General features: G+C 43.2%; 2 protein-coding genes across 2 annotated transcripts in view; one reads left to right on the top strand and one right to left on the bottom strand.

The window, feature by feature from the left end:
- The window catches only part of Sgtb (small glutamine rich tetratricopeptide repeat containing beta), a 38,723-nt gene extending 22,588 nt beyond the window's left edge, over positions 1-16,135 (bottom strand). Inside the window, exons 1-5 of the mRNA XM_036207197.1 lie at positions 15,913-16,135; positions 14,718-14,837; positions 7,401-7,504; positions 3,684-3,753; positions 516-615 (exon numbers count right to left, since the gene is read on the bottom strand). Of these exons, the coding sequence (XP_036063090.1) occupies positions 516-615; positions 3,684-3,753; positions 7,401-7,504; positions 14,718-14,817 (374 nt within the window). The 5' untranslated portion in view covers positions 14,818-14,837; positions 15,913-16,135. The remainder of the gene's footprint in view (positions 1-515; positions 616-3,683; positions 3,754-7,400; positions 7,505-14,717; positions 14,838-15,912) is intronic.
- A 157-nt stretch (positions 16,136-16,292) lies between these two features.
- Positions 16,293-27,573, top strand: part of Nln (neurolysin) — a 99,447-nt gene continuing 88,166 nt past the window's right edge. Inside the window, exon 1 of the mRNA XM_036207285.1 lies at positions 16,293-16,505. Within this exon, the coding sequence (XP_036063178.1) occupies positions 16,465-16,505 (41 nt within the window). The 5' untranslated portion in view covers positions 16,293-16,464. The remainder of the gene's footprint in view (positions 16,506-27,573) is intronic.

Below are 27,573 nucleotides of genomic sequence, written 5' to 3'. Positions count from 1 at the left end.
AACGATGTCTATTTAAATAATGTTTGTAAAGAATTTCAAAAACTTAGCACGAGTTAGGACATGTACCACAGTTGGAGAAGTACTTGTCCAGTATGTACAAAACCCTGTTCAATTCCCAGCACCACATGAACTGGGTGTGGTAGATTTGACCCAGAACTCCAGAAGCTGAAGCAGGAGGACCAGAGTTTAAGGCTATCATCAGCTACACAGGAAGTTCTAGATTAATCCGACCTATATGAGACAACCCCGCCCCCCATCTTAAAAAAAAAAAAAAGGCACAATTATTGCATGTCCAGTGAACAAAGCTGAATCTAAAATTGACTGCGCTTCTGTAAGACAAAATATTCTAAAAGAATATTAAGTCTGGTGCTCCCTGAATGAAGCTATCGGCTTTCTTTTTATTTTTTTTCTCCTTCTTTCCTGTACTTTGGAATTTTTCTAAACCAGCGTATTTGACATGTGCCTTTCAGAGCTGTGAATCCCAGACTGAGCGCACTGACATGGAGCCGCTTTACCTGTTGCAGTAATAAACCGCATTATTGGGGTCCAATTCTATTGCCTGTGTGTAACAATCCACCGCAGCAGCGTAGTTTCCCTCTTTCATGTGGTTGTTGCCTGCAATCAGATCAATGACAGGTACTGTGAACACCAAGCATGAAGATGTGCAATCTGACAGAGACGCTTCAACCATAGAAACGACAATAACATGAAGGTCCCACTCAGCGCTTTTCAGCCACACTGGGGGCGATTTTATCATAGGGCCACTGTTCTTAGTTTCATGGTGTTTGAATCATCTAGACAATGTGGAGTCATGGAGATGAATGTTTGCATAACTCACAGAATCCAGGTGGTGGGGGTAAAGGCAATCATCGTGACTACGTCATAGACACCTACCTAGTCTCTCCTCCATCTCTCACTCCGCTCCTATTCAGAGCGGTCTACATTCCTCCCTTTCTCCTCAGCCACCACCTCAAGCCAGACCCGACCTTCCCCTCTTCCCTTCTGCACACACTCAGCTCGGGGCAGCCATGCTGGGCAGGCTGCTGAGAGGAAGCTAGTGAAGCCAATTGTGCTAATATGTCTTTAGCAGATAATATCCTTTTGAAAAGGGATAGAATTATTTTAAGGAGATTGTAGGAGATTAATTTCCAGGAAGACAGGATTTCAGATGCCATGCTGAGGACTGATTTTTCAGGAAAGGCAATTGCACATACAGTGGGCAATAATTTAACTAGTAAAATAAGGGATTTCCTGTGACTAGCTCCGCTCCTGCATCACACGAAGGGGTATGGTGTCCAGTGTGTTGGTAAGAACCACTGGTTAGAACTGAAATTGGTACAACTGAGATGAGGATGAAGGACTGATGTCTCAGGGCTCTACGATCCCCCATGTTTCTGTTCATGTTCTTTAGCTGCTTAGTAGGAAAGTGAGGGATAAGCCTCAGAGAGCAGGAGCTGGCAGAGTAAAGGACAGGCGAGTGGTTAAGCTTCCAAGGTAAGCAAAGGCTGCTGCCCACGAGGATTTGAGTAATGGGTAAAAATGAGTAGTGAGTGGTTTGTAAAATCTTTGAATGTTATACACATAGTGAAAGAGCAACTCAATAGCTCAAGGAATCTGTTTCTAATAAATTGATTTGAGGCAGTTTCCTCCAAGAGTCATTAATATAAAGAACTTTTTGTTTTGTTTGTTTTTAGACAGGGTTTCTCTGGGTAGCCTTGGCTGTCCTGGAACTCACTTTGTAGACCAGGCTGGCCTCGAACTCACAGAGATCTGCCTGCCTCTGCCTCTAGAGTGCTGGGATTAAAGGAGTGTGCCGCCACTCTTCTTAAGAAATCTAAAAGGCTAACAAACTTTTTATGATTAAGAAGAGAGTTAACTACATTAGCCTGCAGTATTTAAATAGATCTCTTTGTCAAAGACTTTCTCTCTCTTGGTTGAGGGTTTTGCCATTGCTGTTGGACCTTTGTGCCTCGGGGTAGCATTTTACCATCATCAGCATTAAAACTTTACCAGGTCTGGGATGGTGAGATGGCTCAGAGGTTAAGAGCACTGACTGCTTTTCCAGAGGTCCTGAGTTCAATTCCCAGCAACCACATGATGACTCACAACCATCTATAATGAGATCTGGCGCCCTTTTCTGTATACATTATAAATAAATAAATCTTTAAAAAAAAAAAAAAAAAAACTTTAGCAGGTCTTTCCTGTGAGCCATGTTAAGTGTGTAGGTGCTGTAATATGTATATAGATATTACAAATACATGCAAATACTGTAACACAGGTAAAAGATTAGAAAGCTTCCATCTGTAAGATAGCCAATATGCAAATTCAGGTTACAAATGGAATCTGTAGACACGCACAGCGAAAAAAGCACTGGCCTAGCACTTGACGGTTGTGTGCTCTTCTCCCACAAAGCAGTCTCCTTCCACTCTCACAGCCCCATCCGACGACAGCAGCCTCAAGCCCTTCCTGCTTCCTTCTGCTCCCGAGAAGCACATGAGCCATCTGAAAGCCATGCCCCGGGAGGGTACACTGCCAGTCTGGAATGCCCCTAGGCTCGACAACCAACCAAGACCAGTCGTTTTCACATACGTAACACCATCTAGACAGAGTGGCTAACACTTTTCCTTGGCCTATAGCATGCCTGACACATGTGTCTTGGTGAAAACTAAGAACAAGAGGCTTTGGTTAAAGATGAAAGCCGGTCTCTCCATCTGCTGTATTGGAGTCCCATGCTACAGCTCCCTCTGACCCACATCCTCCTAAACACTCATTACATCAAAACAAAAGCAAACAAAGAACTCCTCAGGGATGACCATTTCCCAGGGCTGCCATGCTGAGCCAAACAGCATGAGGGACAAAAATAACATTTCAATTTTCCATGTACTCAACGCTACTACCAGGACTAAACCAGCTGCCACAATAAAATGGTGGTAGAGACTGCACAGCACCCCTCAAGTGTTCACACAGTGCAAAACACGAGTGGGAGAGAAACTCCCAGTGAACCTGCTCCAATTAGAAAGTATAACGTGAAAAATGTATTTGTATCTGCACTGCTGAGATATAAAAGCATTGGAAACACAACTCAAGTGGCAGTGAGTGTTGCTTTTATTGTAGGTGAGAATTATGAGGTCATCGTATTTTAAGACTTCGTGGCCTTCCAATAATATCATTTTTAGAGGAAACAAAACTGGAAACAGGGACTAATCTACTTGCCCAAAGCTCAGAACTTTATAATGTAATCCTGAAATGAAAAAACATTGAAGAGCAAGAGTGTACTCAAATAAACTAGTTAACAAACAAGACAAATTCCATATGCATGCATGAATAAATCTCACAAACCTTTTTAAAAACATTAATTATATGAAAGTTAAAATAACACTGAAAATTAATGACCTCTTTTCGATGAAAAATAAAGAAGAAATTGAGTCAAATAGCAAATGCAGTTCCAAGTAAACAGCCCACAAAGTATTTCTGTTGGGCGAAGCTTACAAGAGATTGGCTAGTCTTGATTGCCTTGGCGTTGACAAGGCATTCTGTGTCCCAGGCCTCTTACCCATCACATCTGCACCACAAGTGCCACAGGGATTACAACAGTGCAGACCTGACAGCACAAACCATAATGCTATCCCTCAAGGTTGCTGTCTCCAGAGTGGCAGACAGTAACCTCTGCAGGCAGTATTTACCTTCATCCTTCAACTGGTCAGCCTTTCCCACATCTTCAGGCACCGAGTTTGAAAGGGGCAGAATGTCATTCTGAAATGGTATCAAAATGTGCTTCTTTTTAGCTATACAAAAAGTCATCAGAAATCTATAAATAATAGTAATTGCACACATTTTTAGTAACTCGTCTGTAATTCCATTTCACTAAATGCAACACCTAACTAAGTGTTGACAAGAAAAGGGGGAAAGTCCTCTCATGGACTTTTATTAGCAATACGATTTGTTGAACTTCTCTAGCAAATAATAGGTGCCTGAGAACCAACTGTTTTTCCAGTTCTGGGATTCACCCGAGGACCTCCCAAATGCTAGACTAGAGCATGACCACTGAACTGCACCACCAGTCTGCTGGTTTTGCTCCTTTCACAGTACTGGGAGATAGGGTCTTTCACACTAAGATGCCTAGGCCATCCCTGAACCCACTTGATAGGCCAGACGAGCATCAAACCTATAATTCTCCTGCCTTGGAGTTAGAATTACAGGTCCAGCTTTCTTTATCCCCACCCCCCAAATGTTTTCCCCATAGCCAGAATTCCATGTCACTCACAAATTATGGAACTGCTATACAAAGAACAAGACTAGAAGTAGAAACTTCTGGAACAGAGTGTTCGTTATCTCAAGTCGTGTGTCTTACTACTGTTTATCAATAAAAAGGGCATCTATAATATGGTCATTTAAAGATACGGAGAAACATGCTCACACACAGATTCACACACTAAGACTGGGAAGGTATATCCCAAAAGTTAACAGTTTTAATATTTGGAAATAAACACTTCAGTCTCGTCCTTATATGTCTCTGTATTGTCCAATGTTTTAAACAATGGTCAATAGTAACTAATAGGCAAGGTGAACAACACATGAAATTCTGTACCAGCACCTACCACCATGCTCAAACTTCTCAGGCACAAATTTCATCCAGAGGTGCTTATCAATATAAACTGAGCACTCAATCATACTCGGAGTAACAATGGAAACATCTGTGTCTTTGCATTTGTGGGAGACCTTTTAAAAATTATATTGTTTCTATCTTTTCTCTAAAGTTAAAAATGAGACTACAATATTGAAAAAAAAAAAAAAAAAAGAATCTGTAGCTTTTATGCCACCATAGTACATTTAAAACACAAGGCAACCCTTTGTCTGAACTAAAGTTTCAAGGAAAATGACAAATGGAACATGGAAATGTACTTTGCTAACTAGAAATAAATATTGAGAAGTGAAAAATCACTGACAAAGAATTTGACTTTCATCTTAAAAAACAAAAAACAAAAAACAGGTAGTGGTGCCGTGTGCCTTTAATCCAAGTACTTGGGAGGCAGAGGCAGAGGCAGGCAGATCCAAGTTCAAGGCCAGCCTGGTCTACAAAGTGAGTTCCAGGACAGCCAGGGTTACACAGAGAAACCCTATCTTGGAAATAAAACAAACAACAACAACAAAAACACCAAACAGGGCTGGAGAGATGACTCAGAGGTTAAGAGCAAGGGCTGCTCTTCCAAAGGTCCTGAGTTCAATTCTCAGCAACTACATGGTGGCTCACAACCATCTGTAATGAGATCTGGCGCCTTCTAGCATTCAGACATACATGCAGACAGAGCACTCATACCTATAAGGATACATAAACAAATAAAATTTTAAAACACCAAACAAACAAACAGACAAAGTCTTCTATATGAAGCCTAAAATATTAAATTAAAAAGACACAAAAACAAAGTGGAACACTTATGAATAGTCACTGCTTAACTATGATTCTAAGACATGGTCCCTATTGCTCTATAGAACTTGCTTTTAGCCTTCCATTTTACAACTTCCAACAAACCTATGCAGTTTATTAATTTAAAAAAATGAATAATGTGGGTCAGAAAAAAATGGTCTAATGAAAAATTGATTATATTTTCTTTTCCCACCCCCTAACTTATAAAATGTAATTACCGTTTTACACTGAAAATTAATTCACCATACTCACTGACAAAATTTGAATGCCTTAAAATGTGTTGGCAATTGTTACATACTTTAAATAAAGGGAACAAGTCCATTTCATATATGTATAAACCAAACTGAGGGGCAGAAAGGAAAAAGCAGAATCATAAAATTTAAGTGGCTAATACCACATTCAAGTACATTTGTTGAGACAATCTCTCTCTCTCTCTCTCTCTCTCTCTCTCTCTCTCTCTCTCTCTCTCTCTCTTTCTGAGACAGGGTTTCTCTGTGTAGCTTTGGTGCCTGTCCTGGATCTCGCCCTGTAGACCAGGCTGGCCTCGACCTCCCAGAGATCCACCTGGCTCTGCCTCCTGAGTGCTGGGATTAAAGGCATACGCCACCACCGCCCAACCCAAGACAAACTCTTTAATCACAATGATGTCAATGCTAGTCATAATGATGTCAATGCTGCTCCAGACACACTTCAGACTTTCTCTGCTGTACTGTGTTAATAGGCTGAGAGAAGCACAGGTGTAGACCATAGAGCCACAGGTGTAGACCTGGGTACTAAAGGATGATGCCACCACAAATAATATCCTGAAGACGTCACAGGGAGTCAGTCTCAACCAAATTCACAACTTAAAAAGAGTATACAACAAATCTCTCACAATTAAGTGCAACCAGGGAGTTACAGCTGAAGAGCTTTATTCAAGTAGAGTACACAAGTCAACTGGATGTTCCTGGAAGACAGAAACCGTGGTTATTAGCAGTTACCTTCAGTACTGACAGTGGAGACACTAGCTTGAGAGCAAGCAAATTCCAAGTGCTGTCTGACACACAGCCCTCGGGAAGCTGAGCATAAAGACCTGCTTCAGCCATGGTCTAATCTGGCAACTGGAGCAGGCTGCCTCAGGAAGCCACAGCTCAGACACAATGAAAACAGCAAACAGCTCATCTTAATCCAAATGGAGACAAAAGAAAGAGCAGAAACATGTCACTCCTCACATCTTGCCATGGGAGTTCATCTGCTTGGCGAGTTCACCTGGCCCTGCGTTACTCTTTTCTAAGGCCCAAACAAACTACCAGATTCCATCTTCATTGCAAGTACTTGAAGGATCTCTTGCCTTCACGTTCTAGAAACATCAAGAAACAGAGTGTGGGAAACTCAGCCAAACGTACTGTCAGCAACACCCACACAAAGCTGAAGCGAACGCCTTGTGTGCCAGCATCGCTCCCAGACTCCTCATCTGGGATAAAGCTCGATCGAGTACAGCATTAGGACGGCAGCACCCAAAGTGGGCACTGGGAACACAACCCTGGTCCTCTGCACAAGCAGTATGTGCTCTTAACTGCTGAGCCATCTCTCCAGCACCACAGATCCTGGAAATTTAAAAATAAACCATGAAAGACTTCAAAGTAAGGCAAGGTGAGACTGTGCGAACAGCCGCTAATAGGAGCATCTAAAGCACGTTGGGTGAGGTTTATTTTAGTTCCTAAGTAACATCCAGGAAGAAGCCGATTATTTGTAGCCCTATCCCCTCAACTATTAAGAGCCCAAGATAAGCCAGGCGACGGTGGTGAATGCCTTTAATTCCAGCACTTGGGAGGCAGAGGCAGGTAGATCTCCTGAGTTTCAGGACAGCTAGGGATACATAGAGAAACCCTGTCTTGAAAAATCAAAACAACCAAACAAACAAAAAATAGGCCAAGATAAAACTGGATCATACTTGCATCAAATACCATTGAGAGAGAGAAAAATGCCAACATACCTTACAGACGGAGTTTGTGAATATTTCTGTCAAAGGCTGTGAAACTGCTAGATGTGTATCTTCTGGACTGATCTTAAAAACTGTCTCCAAGCACTGAATTGCAACTTGAAATAGAATAAGGGCAGGGGAATTAGCAACTTTAAAAAGGAACCTTCTGGTTTTCCTTACAGAAATGTAAGCTATGGTAAATCAGTGTTTATAGCCAAAGAACAGAAAGAGAACTAACTGGTCCAGCTGCATAGAGATTTCTACTTATAGACGAACCATCAAAGAAAGACAGTGGTCTCTTATTTCTCACTAAACAGTAAGTGTTAGCTAGAATATAATTTCTGCACATACATAGCACATCATAATCTGGCTAAAGAAGAACATAACATTAATCTTACATTCCCATCCTGATACCTACTAATTAACTACCAATGCATCAAACACACTTAAAATGTTATATATATATATATCTTTTAAGATTTTCAACTTCATGAAAATTAGTAAGAGAAACATAGTACCTAGCCCAAAGCAGGCACTCAATATTAATCCTGGCATAGTAACACAAAAATAGGTCTTTTTTAAAATATTTGTTCATGCATGCAAATTTACTATGTGCCTACTATGTTCCAAGGTGTTAGAGGAGCAGCAATAAACATAACAGGAAAAACAAATCACTGTCCATACCCTAAAGCAAAATACACAGCACGCTAAATGATGGCAGTTGCCTCGTCTATTTTTGGTGGAGGACAAAATAACTGGTTGGTACAGCGAGGGTACAAGGTACAGACGGATGCAAAGACACGAAGGGAGATTATGTAAGAATCAAAGACTTAACAGATCACGAGGCAGCTTCAATGACATTTTTCAAGAGCGGGACTCTGCAACTGGCAAATGGAGAGCTTTCAAGGATTTAGCAAAGGACGGTGACTGTCTGTGTTTAAAACTGAACGACTGGTAGGAATACTGAGAACGGACTAGAGAGAGAGAGAGACAGCAAACCAGGTGGGCTCCCACTCAAATGATACACACAACTGGGCAGCCCAGGGCAGAAGCAGTGAAGAGACCTATGTTGTCCCCACTGCAAGAACCCTTTGAGGGGACAAAACTGGTTCCTATCCTGATTGTGCTCCAGCTGGAGAAGAAACTAAGCACGTGGTCAAAATAGCCCCTGCCCTTCCAACACTGGAATAGACTCATGCACATTTTACAGGACTTTTAAAAGATACTTTGTTTTAATTGTGGTCTTGAGAAAAGTATCCCTGTCATAAAATAATACTAGTACTTTCAGCAGCCACAGGAAAGAATTCTCCTTAGAAAGGGCCTGAACAAACCCCTGAGAAGAAGTACAATTATCTTTTAGGGAGAAAACAACCTATTCATTTATACTTTCTTCTTTCCCTTTCTGTGTTTTGATATTTTGGCCTCCTCAGTAGCTAGAACTACAAGAATATGGCTTTCTCTTTTTCTATTTCTCCCACGCAGATGAAGCTGCATTTAAAATATTGGACTGCAAACAGATTTGCTCTTGGTGCCATGACACATACTTAAAATAATAAAAATGTATGCCTATGTATTTGTTTACCCTTGCACCCTCCATCCCAGACCCAACTGTCATTCTTTACTGGGTCGTGTACTGTAGGGTTCTATTACTGGAAAGATCACTCTATGTCACATGCCCTGCCATGCATGTATCTCATGTTAGACCATCTCCTTGACAACAGGGCCTATTATCTTATTTGTCTTTGACTTTAACAGAGCCTGGCAAGTAGTAGATGGTCAATAAATGGAATCTGTTGGCGTCTTTGTCTACAGTAAAAATCATACTTTAATTTCCAAGGAAATTTAAAATGATCAGATCTAGGGCAGAGAACATTCCTCCTGCCTATCACCTGGCTACCAAAACCAAAACAGCAAAACCCAAACCTAGGTTCATAAACACAAAAATAGATCAAGAGAACAAAAACAAGCCATTAACCACAAACCAGGCCATGGGACTTCAGAGCTAAACAGACAGGACAGATTCACTTCAGGAACATTCTATGGAGAAGAGTTGATGTATTCTGCCCAGGAGACTTAGAAACCAAGATAAAAATCAGCTAAGTACAAGCCCAGGATTATGGAATTCAATTCAACAAATACATATGGAGCGCCTATCACAAGTCAGGTTCCTTTCTAGATACCTGCTATGCCAATGAATCAAACAGAATAGAACCTTAACCTCTTGGAGCAGAGGATGAGAAGAGGGCTATAAATAAGAAACAAGGGTAAGGAGGACGGTGAGGCTGGGAGCTGAGCAGGAATGCAGACTGCAGATTTAACTTAAGAGTTCAGGGCAGGCCTCCTTGAAAAAGAAATCCGGCAGACTGGGAGCAGACGAAAGTATTATCATCACAGAGGTACAGATGATGGGAGGCTATTCCAGGCCAAGGAAACAGCCAGAGCAAAAGCCTTTAGGCACAAGGATCTGGGGCCTCCAAGTAAGGAAGCTAATTTGGCTGGAACCAAATGAAAAGCAGTATGTGGACAATATGTCCAAATTATATAGATACTTTATACAATGACTAAGTAACATAAGGAGTCCTGGCAAGATTCTTCATAGAGAGGAACAGAATCTGCCATACTCTTAAGAGATGGACAAGTTTGGATCGTCCAAGGAGCCAGAACTGGCGAAGAAAAAGGTTACCACAGTAGAACAAGCATTGAGCACAGGGGACTTGTGCACAGCAGGGCATACAAGGCAAGCAGTCTATGATGGAACTATATTCCCTAACTGTTGACTCATGATGCATTTTGGAAGTACAGACTTTTAGTCCCGGTGTGATGGTGCACACCTTTAATTGTAGCACTCAGGATGCAGAAGCAGGCAGATTTCTATGAGCTTGAAGCCAACTGAGTCCATATAGAGAGTTCTGGCCAGAGACACACAATGAGACCTTGAGAAAGAAAGAAGGACGGACTGACTTTTGAAGGCACAGACAAGAAGATTTATTAACAGTTGGATATAGACTATGAGAAAGCAAGACCCTAGAATGATGCCCAAGTTTTTGGCCTAAGCAAAAGGAACTCTGGAGCTGCTCCCTCTGAGAGAGGGAAGTTGTGGAAAGAACAGATTTTAGGTGGGAGAACTGTGAGTTCAGTTTTGGCAATGTGAATTTTGAGATGCCTACTAGACTTGCAAGCAAAGAAGATATGTGGTAGGAAGCTGGATATAGAAAGCTGGGTTTAGAAAAAAAAGGTCTGGACTGGGGTTACAGTTCTAAGAACTGTCAGCGTATAAATTTGGGGTACCTCAGGCAAATAAGCTAAATACTCTCACCAAAGAAATGAGTGAAGGCAGTGAAAAAAAAAAAAAATCAAGCCATCAGCTAGAGGCATGATGGGCCAGGAAAAAGGGAATCAGCAGTGGTGAGAAAGAGCAAGAAATGAAGGGAGATGATAACTGAGGATTAGGAGATGTTCTAGAAGATAAGTAAAAGACAGGAGAACGGGATGAAGGAAAGAATTAGTAAGTCAGATAAAAATAAGAACTAACTGGGCAGTGATGGCGCACATCTATAATCTCAGCTCTCGGGAGGCAGAGGCAGGTGGGTCTCCGTGGGTTCAAGGCTATCCTGGTCTACAGAGCGAGATCCAGGACAGCCATTGTGGGTATACAGAGAAACCCTGTTTCAAGAAAACAAACAAAAGAATATGAACTGTTTAACTAAACACAGAAATTACTAATGCCCTTAATGAGGGTAAAATGGATGAGATAAAGGATTAAAATTCTTAAAATTAAGAAATAGAAGAATTGGAGAAAGTAAGTATAGACAACCCTTTCAAACAGTCTTGTTACAAAGGAAGAAAAAAGGGTTGGGGATTTAGCTCAGTGGTAGAGCGCTTGCCTGGCAAGCACAAGGCCCTGGATTCGATCCTCAGCTCAAAAAACAAAAACAAAAACAAACAAACAAACAAAAACAAAGGAAGAAAAAAGTTCAGACAAGAGGTACTGGGTACAATGACAAGAATATCCATTTTAAAATACTATTTTTATTTTATGTTTATGGGTGTTTTGGCTGTACATATATATGTCAGTGCTACACATGTGCTCCTGATGCTAGGAGAGGCCAGAAGAAGGCACTGGATCCCCTGGAGCTAGACAGTTGTGAGACACCATGTGGGTGCTGGGAATTTAACTCAAGTCCTCTGGAAGAACAGCCAGTGCTCTAAACCACTGAGCCAACTCTCTATCCCCCCCCAAAAATTATTTTCACTTGTGTGTGTGTGTGTGTGTGTGTGTGTGTGTGTGTACCGATTGTAAACAGAATGCCCTCAGAGATCAGAAAGAGGGCTTCAGATCTCCCTGAAGCTAAGGCTATTGGTGGGAGTGAACCACTCAATGTAGGCTGGGCACCTAACTCGGGTCCTCTAGAAGAACAGCAAGTACTCTAACCACTGAGCCATCTCTCCATCCCTATTCATTTTTCTTTTCTTGTTTTTGCTTGGGTTTTTAACGAGAGAGGAACTAATGGTACATTTATTATGACTGAATGAAAAGATCCAGTGGAGTGAAAATTTGATGATATAGGACAAAGATAATCTATATTAAAATCCTAGCAGGTAAGAGAAAATGTGCCAGTAGAGAGATTTCTCAGAGAAAGGGATATAGCTATTCCACCTACGGTAATAGATAGGCAGGTAAGCAAAGCATGAGGGTATTGGCAGTGAGTGAATGTAAGGAATGTGGAAGTTGGTAGAGGCTGTTTTCTTCTTCTTTTTTTTAATGGTAAAAGCTGAAATGGAAGTCTGGAGTTTCAGAAGATTAAAGAAATTATTAAAACGACCATCTAGAGCTGGTCGGTGGTGGCACACGCCTGTAATCCCAGCACTCGGGAGGCAGAAGCAGGTGGATCTCTGTGAGTTCAAGGCCAGCCTGGGCTACCAAGTGAGTTTCAGGAAAGGCACAAAGCTATACAGAGAAACCCTGTCTCAAACCCCCCCCCCCCCAAACAAAAAGACCATCTAGGATAATAAAAATGTTGAACAAATGAATGAATAAGGAACAAATACCCTGGTCACCCAGCAGCACTAAAGGTCTGCTTAAGGTTTGCAGTCATGAATTAATACAGTCAGTCAGCAAAATTGTAATATTTTTCCTCCATTAATGTATGGTCAAATGGATATGGACATTTCCTAACTCAGTAGTTAGAAAATTAAAATTAAGGTTTGGTTTTTCAAGACAGGAGAAATTATACAGGAAAATATATCATAATGATCCAGCACAGGATTTAAGACAAGTAAGACAGAGGTAGAGGAAGGAGAGATCAGCAGGTTGGAGGGGTGGTCAAGGGATTGTTGGGGTATGGATACTAGAGGGCTGCTAGAGACACAGACAGTAGAAGTCGGGAGGTAAAATGTTTTAGATAGAGACTACTGGTGGAATAAAATTTGGGAATGATATGGTCTAGGAAAGGGGATCTGCATCTCATCACCTGACACTTTAGATCATGTAATTCCTTGTTATCAAGGCCCTTCTTGGGCAGTACCGAGGGCTTAGCACCATCTACGGCTTCTGCCCATGAGAGGCCAGTAATACCAGCCTCCCCAAAGGTTGTGCCCCTCAAAGGTGTCTCCAGACTTTGCAAAATGACCCTCAAATCAGAAACACCAACCTAGTGTACTACCAAGTGGTTGAAATCAGGGGAGGAGAGAAGCGCAGGCGGCCAGTGGAAGAGAGACGCGAGAGTCACCCAGGGGTTTATAAGAGTCACCCAGGAGTTTATTGGGACGGGAAAGAGCTAAGACAGAGCAGTGCGTGCATGAGTGGCAGTATGCTGCAGGGACAACAATCAAAAGTGAAGCAGATGTCACAGGCGACAACAATTAGGAGGAGTGGATGACATGCTCTGGTGACGAACGTCAAAGCTGATGCAGCAGAGCTCCACAACAGTGGTAAATGTGCTGGAACAACGGAGCCTCTCCCAAGGCATTTTTAAATGTCTCGAAGGTGGGCAGACACCTCCACATGACTTCATGTTCAATTAAATTAGACTCACAGAGTCAAAAATAGGGGTCAGTCACAAACAATTGGCACCAGCGCCGACTCCATATATAACAAACAGCTGAAGGCACATATTTTTGGCTGAAGGCCATTCTAAAAATAGGGCATAACATCTTGGTTTTTAAAACACTCCCGATTTTCTTTCTGCTTCATAAAAACACCATACTGCCTTAGATTAGAGAAGAAATATCTCTTATTACGTGATTGCCTTCCTCTGTGGCTACAGAGCAATCACAACTGAGACTTTCCTTTGCTAGTCGAACTACCTTTATCTTCACACAGTCAGGGAGGTCAAAAAGACCTTTCTATTAAAGGGCTAATTTGCAATGTCCTCCCACAGTGCCTCACCTGCTCCACCCATTGCCACCTGGAAAGACATCATCTCACCAGAGGACGATTTAGAACAAATGCCCAACTTTGATTTGCACCTACTAAAACCCTATCTCCAACGAAAGCACACAGAATTAATAGATGAGTCCCCCTCTATGGGAGAAGCAGCCTGGAGATGGGAAATCCAAACCGTTCTGCTAGTTCCTCAGCTCATCCCAATGGCTCTCATTGCAACAATTAAGTCTTTGGACCACAAGGAAGCTCGGCTTTCTGAAGCCTATCTATCTGCATCATTCCATCCTCTTACAGCTGTCTGAATTAGAACTTTATCATTCATAAACATGAAGCACAAAGATGGTATCAAGGAAATGCATGGTGCTTCTCCAGTCCTGCTCAGCTTTACAGATCACTGAAGCCAAGATTTAAAGCTCCCAGACAACAAGGGCAAAATCCTCTCATTTCCCAAAGTATCATTTGCTAGAGCTCAGTCATGGTATAATTACTTAGATTTGTTTCTACATAGTGATATAGCAATGACTAAGGTATTTTCAAGTGTTCTTCTGAATGAGATCCTCTGCTTATTAGAAAAATGAGGGGGAAAAAATCTTTGAAGTATGAACTGGATTTAAACCTCAGCTTTGTTACACAGTAACTGTTCTGTTGCTGAAATCATGTGATCTCCTTTCCTCATCTGTGAAGTGGGAACAATGGTAACTTAGTTCAAAGAACAACTTCTCTAGAATATGAATGACATACTTCTGACAATAATTTTTCAGTAAATAAACAATAGTTGTATTTATTAGTTAAAGCAACTCTCAGAAAATGGAAATAACACATCTAGTTAAGCCTCTCAAGAAAATATTCTAATTTTGTTATTAAAAGTCATAAACTTGGGGTTATAGCTATTTTAACCTTTCTTTATAATTATGATACGAACACAAAGAACAGGAGGTACCTACCTTCCAAACTTTCTTGTTCATCAGAAGTATATGCATCCATCTGACTTTGTTCCCGCAAGAAACGAATAACTGCATAAACTAGAGGCTTGACCGATGACATTTTAGAAGCTTGACTACCTCCTGGATGAAAAAAGAAGAAAATATCAGTGGTTATATACTATGTTAAAAGTAATAAAAACAAGAACATCCATTAATTACCTTGATCTCTTTCTTCTCTCTTTAATGCGTCAAGAAAGCACATGTTGTTACAGTAATATATTCCACATGTTCATTCAAACCCAGTACTATTAAACTGGGTTAAGCTTGCCTCAGTGAAAAGACGTGTTTTCAAAACATGTGTAGCAAATTCACTCTGTCTTAACAATGTATATATATGATAGACACAAGAAAAGACACAGGGAGAATCACCCTTGAAAGGCCTCACTTTGAATCAAGGGAGATTTAGTACTGCTGACTCAGAAGGCAGCCACAATGAGCATCTTCCTTTATTCCAAGAGGTGGTGGTTTTTTTTAATGTATTAATAATTTACACTCCACTACTTTTGTAGGTTGACTGACTTGCTGATGACAAGGCTCTGTGGAAAGGTTGTCCAACCACTGAGTACTGTTGTTAATAAACGGCGTTTCCATTTAATCAACACACACTGCTCAGAAATCACCGTCTAAACCAAAGGATACTACAAACCGACCTGCCCTGCCCGCAGTAGCTGTGCTGTCGTGGACAAGCCGGAAGCTCCTGGCCGCGTTCATTCACATGGAATACTATGCATCCAAACAGTGGCGCAGGGCCAGGCGGCATTAATGGCTTATTTCCACTAAATCGTATCAGCAATCTGCTCCCCGGGATCCCTAATTCACAGCCAGGGTGTGGTACTCGCCGCTAGGATGTTTATTGGCTTTGTACTTCTTTTGAAGCCCGAAGCCGAGCCCAGTCTCTAGGCCAGAGAGGTTATTACACATACTAAGGCCCCGGGGGCACAAGGGGGAAACAGAATCGGGAGCTGGGGGGTGCTGTCCAACCTCCTCCAAGCTTCCCTTCTTACATCTCCAATCACATCCACCTCCCACTCCATGGTTCCCTCCCCGCTGCACCCTGGCTTTGCCTCAGCCCAGACCGGGTTTGCACGGGGTGCGCGGTGCAGGCCTCCATCGGGGGCTGCGGGAGACGCACCCTTTCCAGATAGAAGCCCCTTACCAGGTAAGAAGACACGAGACGAAGGCTGCGGGCCCCGGGGGCGTCGGGAAGCGTGTCCGCTTGCCCCCGCGGTCCTCGAGGCTTGAAGCGGCGCTCTGGATCGCAGAGCTGGCCGCGTCTCCCAAACTTCCCCGGCTCCCACACCGCCGCCGCCCCCTCAGCCCACCCCGTTGCTCGCTAGGCTCTCTCGGACGCTGGGTCTTGCTGGATCCGCCCCTGGGGCGGAGCAGGGCACCGAGTGGGTGGGGGTGGGGGCGGGACAGGGAGAGAGGCGGAGCGAGGGCGAGGGGCGGGGCGAGGGGTGGAGTGGGGCGGAGCCAGACCAGGGGCGGGGCCGGGTGCGGGGCGGGGCGAGGGGCGGGGCCGCGGGCGCAGGCGTGGGGCTGCAGCACGTGGGAGGGCGCTGGCAGGGCTGGCCGCCGCGTTCCTGAGCTCTGGTCTCCGCGGCTAGGCCCACTCTCGGCTCCCGGGCCCGGAGACTCCACCGCCCGCCTCCGGCACCTACAGGCCGGAGGACCACACGCCCGCTGCTGCCGGCCTCCGGGCGTGCCCATGATCACCCTGTGCCTTTCGGCTGTGCGAGGCCTCCACAGGTACTCCGGTGGGCGCGGGTTAACCTTGACCGTGGGCAGGGTGGGGTCGTCTGTCCGCGAATGCGGTGGGGCCTGGTGCAGTCCTCCCTGCACCCCTGCGATGCTCCTGGGACTGTCCCTTCCCTCTGCCTGCTTGGAGGACTCCGGAGGGACACCTGGCGCAGCAACCTGGGGCCACCTTTCCCTCCCGGCTTCCCTCCCGAGGCTATCCTTTCCCTTTGTTTGGGATTGCCTCAGCCGCAGTCCGTGAGAATGGTGGTTCGCAAAGCCAACCCAAAAGGAATACCAAAAGGAAGATCGACGTTCCCTTCAGAACTGCAGACCTGATCTAGCAAGTGCCACAGCTGTGGGCTCGGGAATAAAGCATTTTCATATGCACCTCATGCACATGTTAGCATACCGGGCGTTTAATATACACCCGGGACCGTTTTGATTTTTTGATCCTTGCTTTCTAACTTCATTTTTATTTTCTTCCTTCCCATAAAACATTCGACCTCTTACCCTGGCAAATGGACTTGGCCTAGAATTGGTTGCTTGGCCACAGTTTGGGCAGCCTAGGCTGCTGCTTTGAATTGCTTCCCAGCGCTGCTCTAACCACACCCCTCTGCTACAGACCAGTAGCAAAATGGTGAAGGTATTAAATTCTTCGCTCGATATACCTACCGGCTTTCGGAAACAATGCCGCCACCCCCCCCCCCCCGCCCCGCTCCACCCCACCCCCACATCCCCGTTGCCAAATCTGCCCGACACTGAAATTTCAAGCGAGACTTCAACAGGAAAAAAAAAGAACTTTGGGGTTTTTGTAGATGTACACAAAACTACTTTGAACCGTCAGCATTTCTGCTTTTCATGGTTTTCTATTGTGCTTTGCCACTCATCTGCGTGGATCTTTGTGTTCCTGAGTCCTTGCAGTTCTTGTGCACCCAGGGGACAATAGTGGTTCTGACGAGGTCCTGTGATGACTGCGACCATTCTTTGGGCTGGATTTGCTGTTGTGGTTGTCGTTTTTCTGTTCTCCTGGCTGGTAGTGGTATGGCTGTCAAATGAAGCTGTACCTAGAAATGGAGGTCTTCACTTAGAAAAGCAAGAAGAGAGAATAAATTTCCATTATAAGGCGACTAGCTGTCTTCTCTAACTTTTTTTTTTTTTCCGAGACAGGGTTTCGCTGTGTAGCTTTGCGCCTTTTTCCTGGGACTCGCTCTGTAGACCAGGCTGGCCTTGAACTCACAGAGATCAGCCTGGCTCTGCCTCCCAAGTGCTGGGATTAAAGGCATCTGCCACCACCGCCCGCCTTTCTCTAACTTTTTAATATCGGGACCCCTTTACCTTTCAAAAATTGCTGAAAACCTAGGAACATTAGTTTCGCTTCTGTCGACTATATCTGCCCATAGTTAGCCACATAATATTAAAACTGGAACAGTTTTAAAGGATTAGTGTGTTTATCAAATAGTAATAAATACATTACATGCATATTTTTCCATTCATCTGTCAGTGGGCGCTGGAGTGACTAAATACAAAATAGCTTGATTCCTCCATAAACCTCTACAGATGGCGGTTTTTACAGGATGGGTTGCAGGGTGGAACTGGAAGTGTGTACCAATGTGCTCTTCTTACTCTGCTCCGTTGAAATCCATTTGGTGTATCCTACATTTTAAATGAAGAGTGTACTCTGCCTAATTTTGTAGTATCAATCACAGTTCGTTTGGAAATTAGTGGCTGTGTTATGTAGTTCTTATGATGCTGACATACTTTGTTATATACTATCCAGTGGTCACATTCCTCATTGTTATCATCTACTGTATTAGAAGTCTTCAGATGTTCACTTTAGTGGATAGGATTCTCCAAAATTCTAGTTTTCATTTGAAAGCTGGGATTTATTAGAGATATATATTCTCATATTTTTCCTTGAAGTGACAGTCTCACTTTGTTACTTTTCTGAGGATTTTTTTTTTTTTCTGAGACAGGGTCTTTCTATATAAAGGCTATGCTGGCCTTGAATTCATGTTCCTCTTGTCTCAGCTTCCCAGTTGCTGAGATGACAAGCATGAGCCACCTCAGACACCTACTAGTATTCTGTCAAATATTTAAGTCAAAATAACCTGGAATTTTTGTTTGAGTGCTGGGAATTGAAACCAGAGCCTCACATTGACTGGGCAAGAAGAATCATTCTGACTTGTTTGTCATTAAAAATAGTACATATATAAAAATAGTATATATCTCCAAGTGATGGTGGCACTCAGGAGGCAGAAGCAGGCAAATCTCAAGCTCGAGGTCAGCCTGGTCTACAAAGTGAGTTCCAGGACAGCCAGAGCTGTTACACAGAGAAACCCTGTCTTGAGAAACCAAAATAAATAAATAAAATAAAATAAATAGTACTATAATCAGGCATAGTAGCACATTTTTGTAATCTGAGCATTGGAAACTGGCCAATAGGATCAAGAGTTGAAGCCCAGCCTAGGGTACACTGTAAGACCCAGTTGCAAAAAATTTTACTTAATTTCTAAAAAAATTTAAAGGCTATTCCATGAAAAGAAAGGGAGGAAAAAAATATTTTGAACTCAGTTCATTCACCTTCACAATCGCTTTGATCTGAGCAGCCAGTTCCTCTGAAACACCATTGTACTTGAGTATTCAGAAGTACTATATGTGTGCCTGGCCATATGTACACTGAAGTGTTGAAAGTTTAAAATAAACAATATTTGTAGGCAGAGTTTCTCTGTGCCCCAGCAGTGGCTCCCAAATAATCACACAGAGACTTATTATTAGTTTTAAATGCTTGGCCAATAGCTTAGGCTTGTCTCCAGCTATCCCTTACAACTTAAATTAACTCATTTATTTTATTCTTTTTCTTTCTTTGTTTTGTTTTGTTTTGTTGAGACAGGATTTCTCTGTGTAGCTTTGGAGCCTGTCCTGGAACTCACACTCTATAGACCAGGCTGGCCTCGATTTCACAGAGATCCACCTGCCTCCACCTCCAGAGTGCTGGGATTAAAGGCATGTGCCACCACCACCACCCAGCAAATTAACTCATTTCTATTCATCTGTGTGCTACTCTGAGGCTCATTTACCTCATCTATGAACTTCCCGTGTTACTTCTGTATCTGTCTTGAGACTCCTCAGTCTCCGCCTTCTTCCCAGCATTCTCTCTGCCCCGGAAACCCTGCCTAGCTATCGACCAGTCCTCTTTGTAAAAACAATGAGAGCTGACTTGGGGATTTAGCTCAGTGGTAGCACAAGACCCTGGGTTCGATCTTCAGCTTAAAAAAAAAAAATGAGAGCAACACATTTCCAGTGTACAGAAGGATTATTCCACAGCAAATATTTAGTGCCTCAGCAAGAATATCCTGCAGTGCAACTGAGATTTCATTTTAATGTGTGTGGCCTTGAGTTTGTCTACCAATGGCAGTGACAGTTTTGAGGGCAAAGATGGCAACAGTTTACCCACCATTGCTTTTCATCATCACTGCAAATGTCTGTATGGCAAAATCAGTGTGCTTCAGTATTTGGAAGATTCTTAACCTCATGCTCTCCCTGGCCTGGTCTACCCTGTGACCTTAACATGTGCACTCTAAATGTGGAGAACTGCTTATATATTGTATCCAGACGCTTCATTCATGTGTGGAAATAAATATGTAAAATGCCATAAAATTGTTATCTTGTTAGAAGCCAGTAATATGCCAGGTATAGTGGTACATGCCTGTTATCTCAGCATGTGATAGACTGAGGCAGGAAGATTGTGAGTTCAAGGCTGTCCTGGGTCTCAGAGTGAGACCCTGCCTCAAAAGAAGAATCAGGGAATGGGGGAGACTATTAGCAATCTACTTTAAGTATATCAGCTCTTCTGTTGAAGATGTACATAGCAGTTAGTCACTGTGGTGATTTGAATGAGAATGGCCCTTATAGACTCTTATATTTGAATGCTTAGTCATTAGGGAGTGACACTATTTGAGAAGGATTAGGAGGTGTGGCCTTGTTGGAGGAAGTGTATCACTAGGGGGTGGCTTTGATGTTTCAAAAGCCCATGCCAGGCCTAGTCTCTTTTTATGCTTGTGGATCAAGATAGCTCTCAGCACCACACCTACCTGCCACCATGCTCTCTGCCAAGATGATAATGAACTAAGCCTCTGAAACTGAGCATGCCCCTAATTAAAGAAGTTACAAATGGGGGTTTTTGTTGTGATGTCTTTCACTGCTGACCTTGGTCAAAAACTCTGTTACTTCTTCAAACTTACATGTAATCTTTGGGTTCAAACAAACTTATATGGGAAGGACAACGTGTATCGCGTGAAGTGAATGTGTATTGCGTGAAGATTTACATGCCAAGGTGTGTGTTGCAAAGAGCGTCTAGACCTTGGGAGTCTGGATCCAGCATGCCTGAGTTTGTATGCTGGCTCTGTCACTGGCCAGCACTGTGATCTTAGGCTAAAATGCTTGTCTGTGACTGTTTCCCTCATCAGTAAATTGACAACTGACTAGATGCTGTCTTTAGACACCAAACATTAGAGGGGGTTATTAGGTCCCACAGTCTCCTGTATCTGAAAATACAGCAGTGAACAGAGCAGACAGAAGTCTTACCTTGGGGGGATTTACCTTATATAAGGAAAACAAAGAAAAATACGGCCCAGACGGTGGCGGCTGCGCACGCCTTTAACACTCATGAGGCAGAGGCAGGTGGATCATCTCTGTGAGTTCGAGGTCAGCCTGGTCTACAGAGTGAGTTCCAGGAAAGGCCCTCCCACATCAATCACTAATTAAGAAAATGCCCCACAGACTTGCCTATGGCCCAGTGTTATGGAGGCATCTTCTCAACTGAGGCTTCCTCTTCCCTGATGATTCCAGCTTGTGTCAAGTTGACAGACCACCGACCAGTGTAACTGACCCCTTGTTACCTTGACAAACAAACACGGCACTTTTCGATTAGAATCTTTCCTTTCTCATTTATGCCCAGGTAGCACATTAATATTATTATCACAATATAAAACACAAATAACTTAAAAAGACCCACAGTTCCTATAAATTCAAACACATTAAAAGTTCAGGCTCTTTAAAATATCCAGTCTCTATTGGTGAAATTATTAAGGCCACTCCACGTAGTTAAAAGGGAGGTTTATTTTGTGGGGTAACTTACAAATGAAGGGATAGGTTGCAGGGTCTGGCAAAGGTATGGCGCAGTCCGGCAGCAGTGTTCTCTGGAGAACTCTACTCGGTCTACTTCCAGTGTCCAGGGTCCTGAAACCAAGAGAGACCTCTCCTCTTGATCCTCGGTCTTCCGCTTCCTCCTCCACCCTGCCTTGTGGGCATGACCTTTCCGAAGCCTCAGTGGGGGTTGGAACTTCCAGGCCAAGGCTGGAATGGCTACCCACTACAAATCTCTTTAAAAATTCAAAATCTCTCAACTGTGGGCTCCTGTGTGCTTTGAGATACTTGATTACAATGTTCAGCGTCTAGGATTCACCCACAATCTTCTGGGCTCCTCCAAAGGGCTTGGGTCACTTTTCTGGCTCTGCCCTCTGCAGCACACACAGCTTGTCTTCTTGGTCCAGGCATGCTCCGCTCCACTGCTCTTGGCTGTCCTTGGTCAACCTATGGTACTGGCATCTACAAACTGCTGAGGTCTTTGGGGCAACTGGGCTGCACTTTCACCAATAACCTCTCCTGGGCTCTCTTTATGGTACCAAGCCTCAACTTCTCTGCATGACCCCTTCAGTCCTAGGCCTTGAACTGCTACTGGGGTGTTATTTTCACCTTTGGCCTCTCCTGGCCTCTCCCAGTGCCAAGCTTCAGCTGCTCTCCATGACCCCTTCATGCCTTCAAAACTAAACACCACTTGGGTGACACTTACATTACCAAGTTCAGCTGCCAATGGTACAACCTTGACCACCTCTGAAACACAGCTTCTGTGTGCTGACTCCGAGGAAACACTACCCAGAAGATTTCAGCTCAATGATGCTGGTCTCCTCATCATCACAGCTAATTCTTCAGCCCAGCTGACCAGAACCACAGAGTCTAACTCAAATTAACAAATGGTTCCAGTAAAGTGTTTAAACTTCCCTCTGAAACACCAGAAGCCAGGCCTTTATCGTCTACATTGCCCTCAACATTCTCATCCTCCAGGCTGCTACAGAACAGCCCACTGAGCTCTCAACACAGCAGTACCCCCACTATCCTGGTACCAGCTTGTCTTAGTCAAGGTTTCTGGTGCTGCGATGAAACACCATGACCAAAGCAACTGGAAAAGGGTTTATTCAGCTTACACTAACACATCACAGTTCATCATCACAGGAAGTCTAAAACCAGCCAGTACAATAAGAGTTGACTTTCTTTTCTTGTGAAATGTGAGTCTCACTGTGTAGATTAGTCTGCTCTCAAATTTGCAGCAGTCATCCTGGCCCCTGCCCCAGCCTACTAGGATAATAGGAGGACTCCACCACAGCTGGCTTGAAGACTGGCATTTTAAGAAGACTTCCAATCATTAATTAAAACCAAAGGAAATCAATATAGAATGTAAAGTAGGAAAGACGCTCCAACTCACAAAGCGATGCTTCTGACTTGCATAGAAGCCCCTTGGCATTAAAAAGGGAACCCTGATCTTTCAAGTCACACTGAGCAGGTGGTTGTTGTTTGTTTATGTGTTTGGATGTTTTGCCTCAGTGTATGTGCAGATGTGTGTACAGTGCCTGTGGAAGCCCAAAGAGGCCATTGGATACCATGGAACTGGAGTTAGAGATGGTAATGAGCCATCCATCATGTGGGTGCTGGGAATCAAACCGGGTCCTCCGGACGAGCAGCCATTGTTCTTAACCATTGAGCCATCTCTCCAGCCCCTGAGCTGGGTGGAGTATTTCTGATAGCTAATCTCATTTGAAGGTAAGATGAAGAGGAACAGTGTATTTGCTCTATATTATGGACAGAGTTGCAGGGACTGAAATAGCCACAACTTTCTGGTGAATCCTGCTGTATTCTTTTTTTCAAGACAGGATGCCACCACCACCCAGCTGAATCCTGCTTTCTGAAAATGCATAACACCCATACTCCTAGGGCTGCATAGTTAGATTTTATTATAGACTTTATTTAGCAGTCTTCTAAATTCTCATAGGAATTCTTTGTAGTGCCTCATAGTCCTCTTTGTCAGGGTACAAAAAAGAGAAGCATCTGTTTGAAAAAGAAATACATGGATCATTAGGTTGTGTTCATTGATTTAACAGCTCCTTTCCAAGGTCCCACAGTTGTGGTTGCTGTTTTAGCTCTTTGGCTCTTTGCTCTTTTGTGGGGGCTATCACCCAGCTCCCAGATAAATACACAGAGACTTATTCTTACTTATTAATGCCTGGCCTTAGCTTGGCTTATTTCTAGCCAGCTTTTCTTAACTTAAATTATCCCATCTACCTTTTGCCTCTGGGCTTTTATCTTTCTCTGTTTTCTATCCTTTTCTTTACATCTTACTCCATGGCTGGCTGTGTAGCTGGGTGGCTGGCCCTTGGAGTCCTCCTCTCCTCCTTTCCTCGCTCCTCAACCTTCTCTTCCCAGATTGCTCCTATTTATTTTCTCTGCCTGCCAGCCCCCATTTATCATTTCTCCTGCTTAGCTATAGGCTGTTCAGCTCTTTATTAGAACTATCAGGTGTTTTAGACAGGCAAAGTAACACAGCTTCATAGAGCTAAGCAAATGCAATATAAAAGAATGCAACACATCTTTGTATCATTAAACAAATATTCCACAGTAGGAACGAATATAACAAATTTTAAAATAATATTCCACAACACACAGTCACTTGATCACTCAGGAGGTATTTGCTGATTTATTACATTGTTTATTCTCACTATTGCCTTGTCCTAAATTAATTTTACTACATTTCCCTGTAGACCTTATCTTATTCCATGGTTCTTTATCCTGATGTAACCTTTTTTTTTTTTTCAAGTCAGAAGCCTGGAAGCTGAAACTGGGGAGATAGTTCAGTGTAAGAGCACATACTGCTCTTGGGGAGAACCTGAGTTTAGTTACCAGCACCCACATCCAGCAGTTCACAATCCCCTGAACTCCAGCTCCGGGCAATATGATGCCCTCTTCTGGCCTCCAAGGTGCACAAAACCACATGTACACATATACACATACTTAAAAATAAAAATTTTTAAATCTAAAAAGGCACCTGAGCATGCTGGTGTACACCTTTAAACCCAGCACTGGAGAGGCAGAGGCAACAGGACCGCTGTGACTTTGAGGCCTAGTCTATATATTAAATTCCAGCCAACTAATATGACAGTAATAACCTGTCTCCATTACAAAACAAAAATGAACCATATCTTTTTCCTCTGTCTCTTTTACTTTCCCATTAGCCAAATCTTTATATTCTTTCTCTTTCTTCTTCTCCTAGTTCGCAATGGGACTAGCCTTGGTTTGGCTCCCCACCAATGCCTTCCTTTTGAAGACAGAGACCTTGAGGAAAAGCAAGGGTGCTATGTCACCCTTTGATTATAACTCACACAGTCTAGCCTCCTCTTGGTGCTCCAGGCTTCTCTCTCTGGACTCAGGGCCTCATCTAGAAAGTTCATATCTTCAGCACACAGCCTGGAATCGAGACATGCAAATCCTTATCTAAAACATTCTTTTCCCATACTACCTTAGAACCTAACACTCAGTAGCTTATCTTTAATTTTAAAGACATATATACAGAATTCGAGTACATATTCAATATGTTCAAAAGAATGAAAGGCCAGCCATGGTGGCACACACCTTTAATCCCAGCACTTGAGAGGCAGAGGCAGGTGGATGCCTGTGAGTTTCAGGGCAGCCAGGACTTCATAGACCCTGTCTCAAAGAAGGAAAATGTGCCTTTCCATACAAAAGCATATTTCTGGTACCTTTAAGTCCCTTCCCTGCCTCTCCTCATCCATGTCCCTTTTTGCGGTAACCCCGGCCCCAAACTTTGCTTTTGTGCCCTTTTTATACACACACTGCAAATGCCTGTTGCCCTAGACTACCTGTGATTTAGTTTCACTTGGTGGAACTGGTTTCCTGGGCCACAGTGCGACACTTCCAAAGTTCATCCATTTTCTTGTTCGTGGATATTTAGGGTGTTGCTTTTTTTTTCCTTTCTTTCTTTTCTTTTTTTTTTCTTTTTTTTTTTTTAGCTAGAATGTATACACTTTCTCAACTGACCCCCCCTTTCTTTTCTAAAGTGATTATATTAATTCTCTCTTCTCCCTACACAGTGTTTATGAATGGCCATTATGGTCCACCACAGTAAGCCACTCTTGATGTTACAGAGTTTTGCCGGTGAACACTAGGCACCTGTAGACATTTTCTCTTAGCATGTTTTCCTCTTTGTACTTTGTACATTATACCTATTCGTATCTATTTTAGTCAGGGTTCTCTGGAGGAGCAGAGAATTTTTATATAAAGTGGATTTACTAGAATTGCTTACAGGCTGTAGCCCAGCTCATCCAACAATGCTCTCCTAATGGAAAGTCCAAGAATCCAGTATTGTTCGGTCCATGAGGACGGATGTCTCAGCTGGTCTTCACCGGAACCCGAAGCAGTGGGCTCTAATACCAGTGAAGGAACGCCTCAGCAGCAGTACAGATGAACTTGCCAGTAAGAGTGAGGGCAAGCAGGCAAAGAGCAAAGGCCTCTTCCTTCCCATCTTTTATGTCGGCTGCCACAAGGTGTGGCCCAGATTTGGGTGGGCCTTCTTACCTCAGAAGATCTGGGTTTAGGGTGGATTTTCCTACTTTAAATAATCCAGTCAAGAAAAGTCCTCACAGGTGTGCCCAGCTGCTTGCGTTTTTAGTTAATTCCAGATGTAGTCGAGTTGACAACCAAGAATAGCCATCACCATACCTTTCACCTATTTGCTATTGGACTGTTGTCCTTCTTTCCTTCCCCACTTCTTTCATTCAGTAAGATCACCCTGTGTTTATGATGGGCTTGTGCCACTGTGCCCAGATTTGAGATACTATCTTTATATTGAATGTCAGCACTGTTTAGATAGTCTGTAAATGCCACCCCTCACTTGTTTTGCAGTATTCAAAAGATCTATTTATTTATAAGATCTCTGATTAGTTGCTGAGCTAAATTCTGGGGGAAAGTTTAGACAAGGCAGAAAGTGTGTGCCCTCACAAGTGTCTAAGAGTAGGTGGAGCTCTACAACAGATTATGAGAGATGCTGTTAGTCTCAGATTAGCTTGCACTCTTTGGGGTGCGTGTTCCTGACTGCTACGAAAGTCAGTTCCTCTGAATCCTGTAAGGACTTCGGGAGCCCAAGCATTACTTATCCTAATAGTTGTTAGTTTCTGAGATCAGGAACCCAGTTTTTCGTTGTTCACTTTGATATGTCTAACATTTAGCATGGTGTTATTATGTAGTAGATGCTGAATAAATGTTTTTATTAAATGGAGAAGTGGAAAGATAGCATCAGCAATGGTAACTGAAGATTCAGTATTCCCTGCGTATGTCTAAAGAGGACAGACCTAGATTTAACGAATGTTCTTGACAATGTAGATATAAGTGAGCATAACTGAGTAGGCAGTAGATATTTGTTTAAGCAAAATGCCAGTTGCTAAGGGAAATTACTATGTCTAAGTGTTAATTAGCCAATAGAATCCTAGTTGCATACTTCTAAACATAGAGTGATATGTAGCAGTCAGCTAGTTGTTGGGGCTATGCTCAAGCAGCAGGTACAGAGGAATCTTGAATGTATCCTCGGGTGGGCACAAGGCAGAGATGAAGCCATAAATGGCAAGTGGGAACTTTGTCATATTCTGTAGTCACCATTAGAGGCATTCAAGGTCACCGGGTCCCTTACAGGCCCAGGTGTTAGCTCTAATTAATGGTTCTCCAGAAGCAAAGTTTTTCTAAATATGTTGGCCTGGATATGAAAGAAGTGCCAGTCTGTGAAATACTAGGTCAGAAGCAATCAAGCTGAGAAGGAGCAGAAGGCGAGCCTCTCTTGGACAGGCCTGGGGTCAGCTCATGGCAGGGAAGCCAAACTCTCCAGACATTTACAACTCAAGAGGTACTTGAGATTGAGGACACACATGTCCCTGAACGTTCCTGAAAGAGGTAACATTCT

Source organism: Onychomys torridus, chromosome 15 (genome assembly GCF_903995425.1).
Source record: "Onychomys torridus chromosome 15, mOncTor1.1, whole genome shotgun sequence".
NCBI lineage: Eukaryota > Metazoa > Chordata > Mammalia > Rodentia > Cricetidae > Onychomys > Onychomys torridus.
Note: the sequence above shows the minus strand (reverse complement) of the source record. Positions and strands in the feature narration are given on the sequence as shown.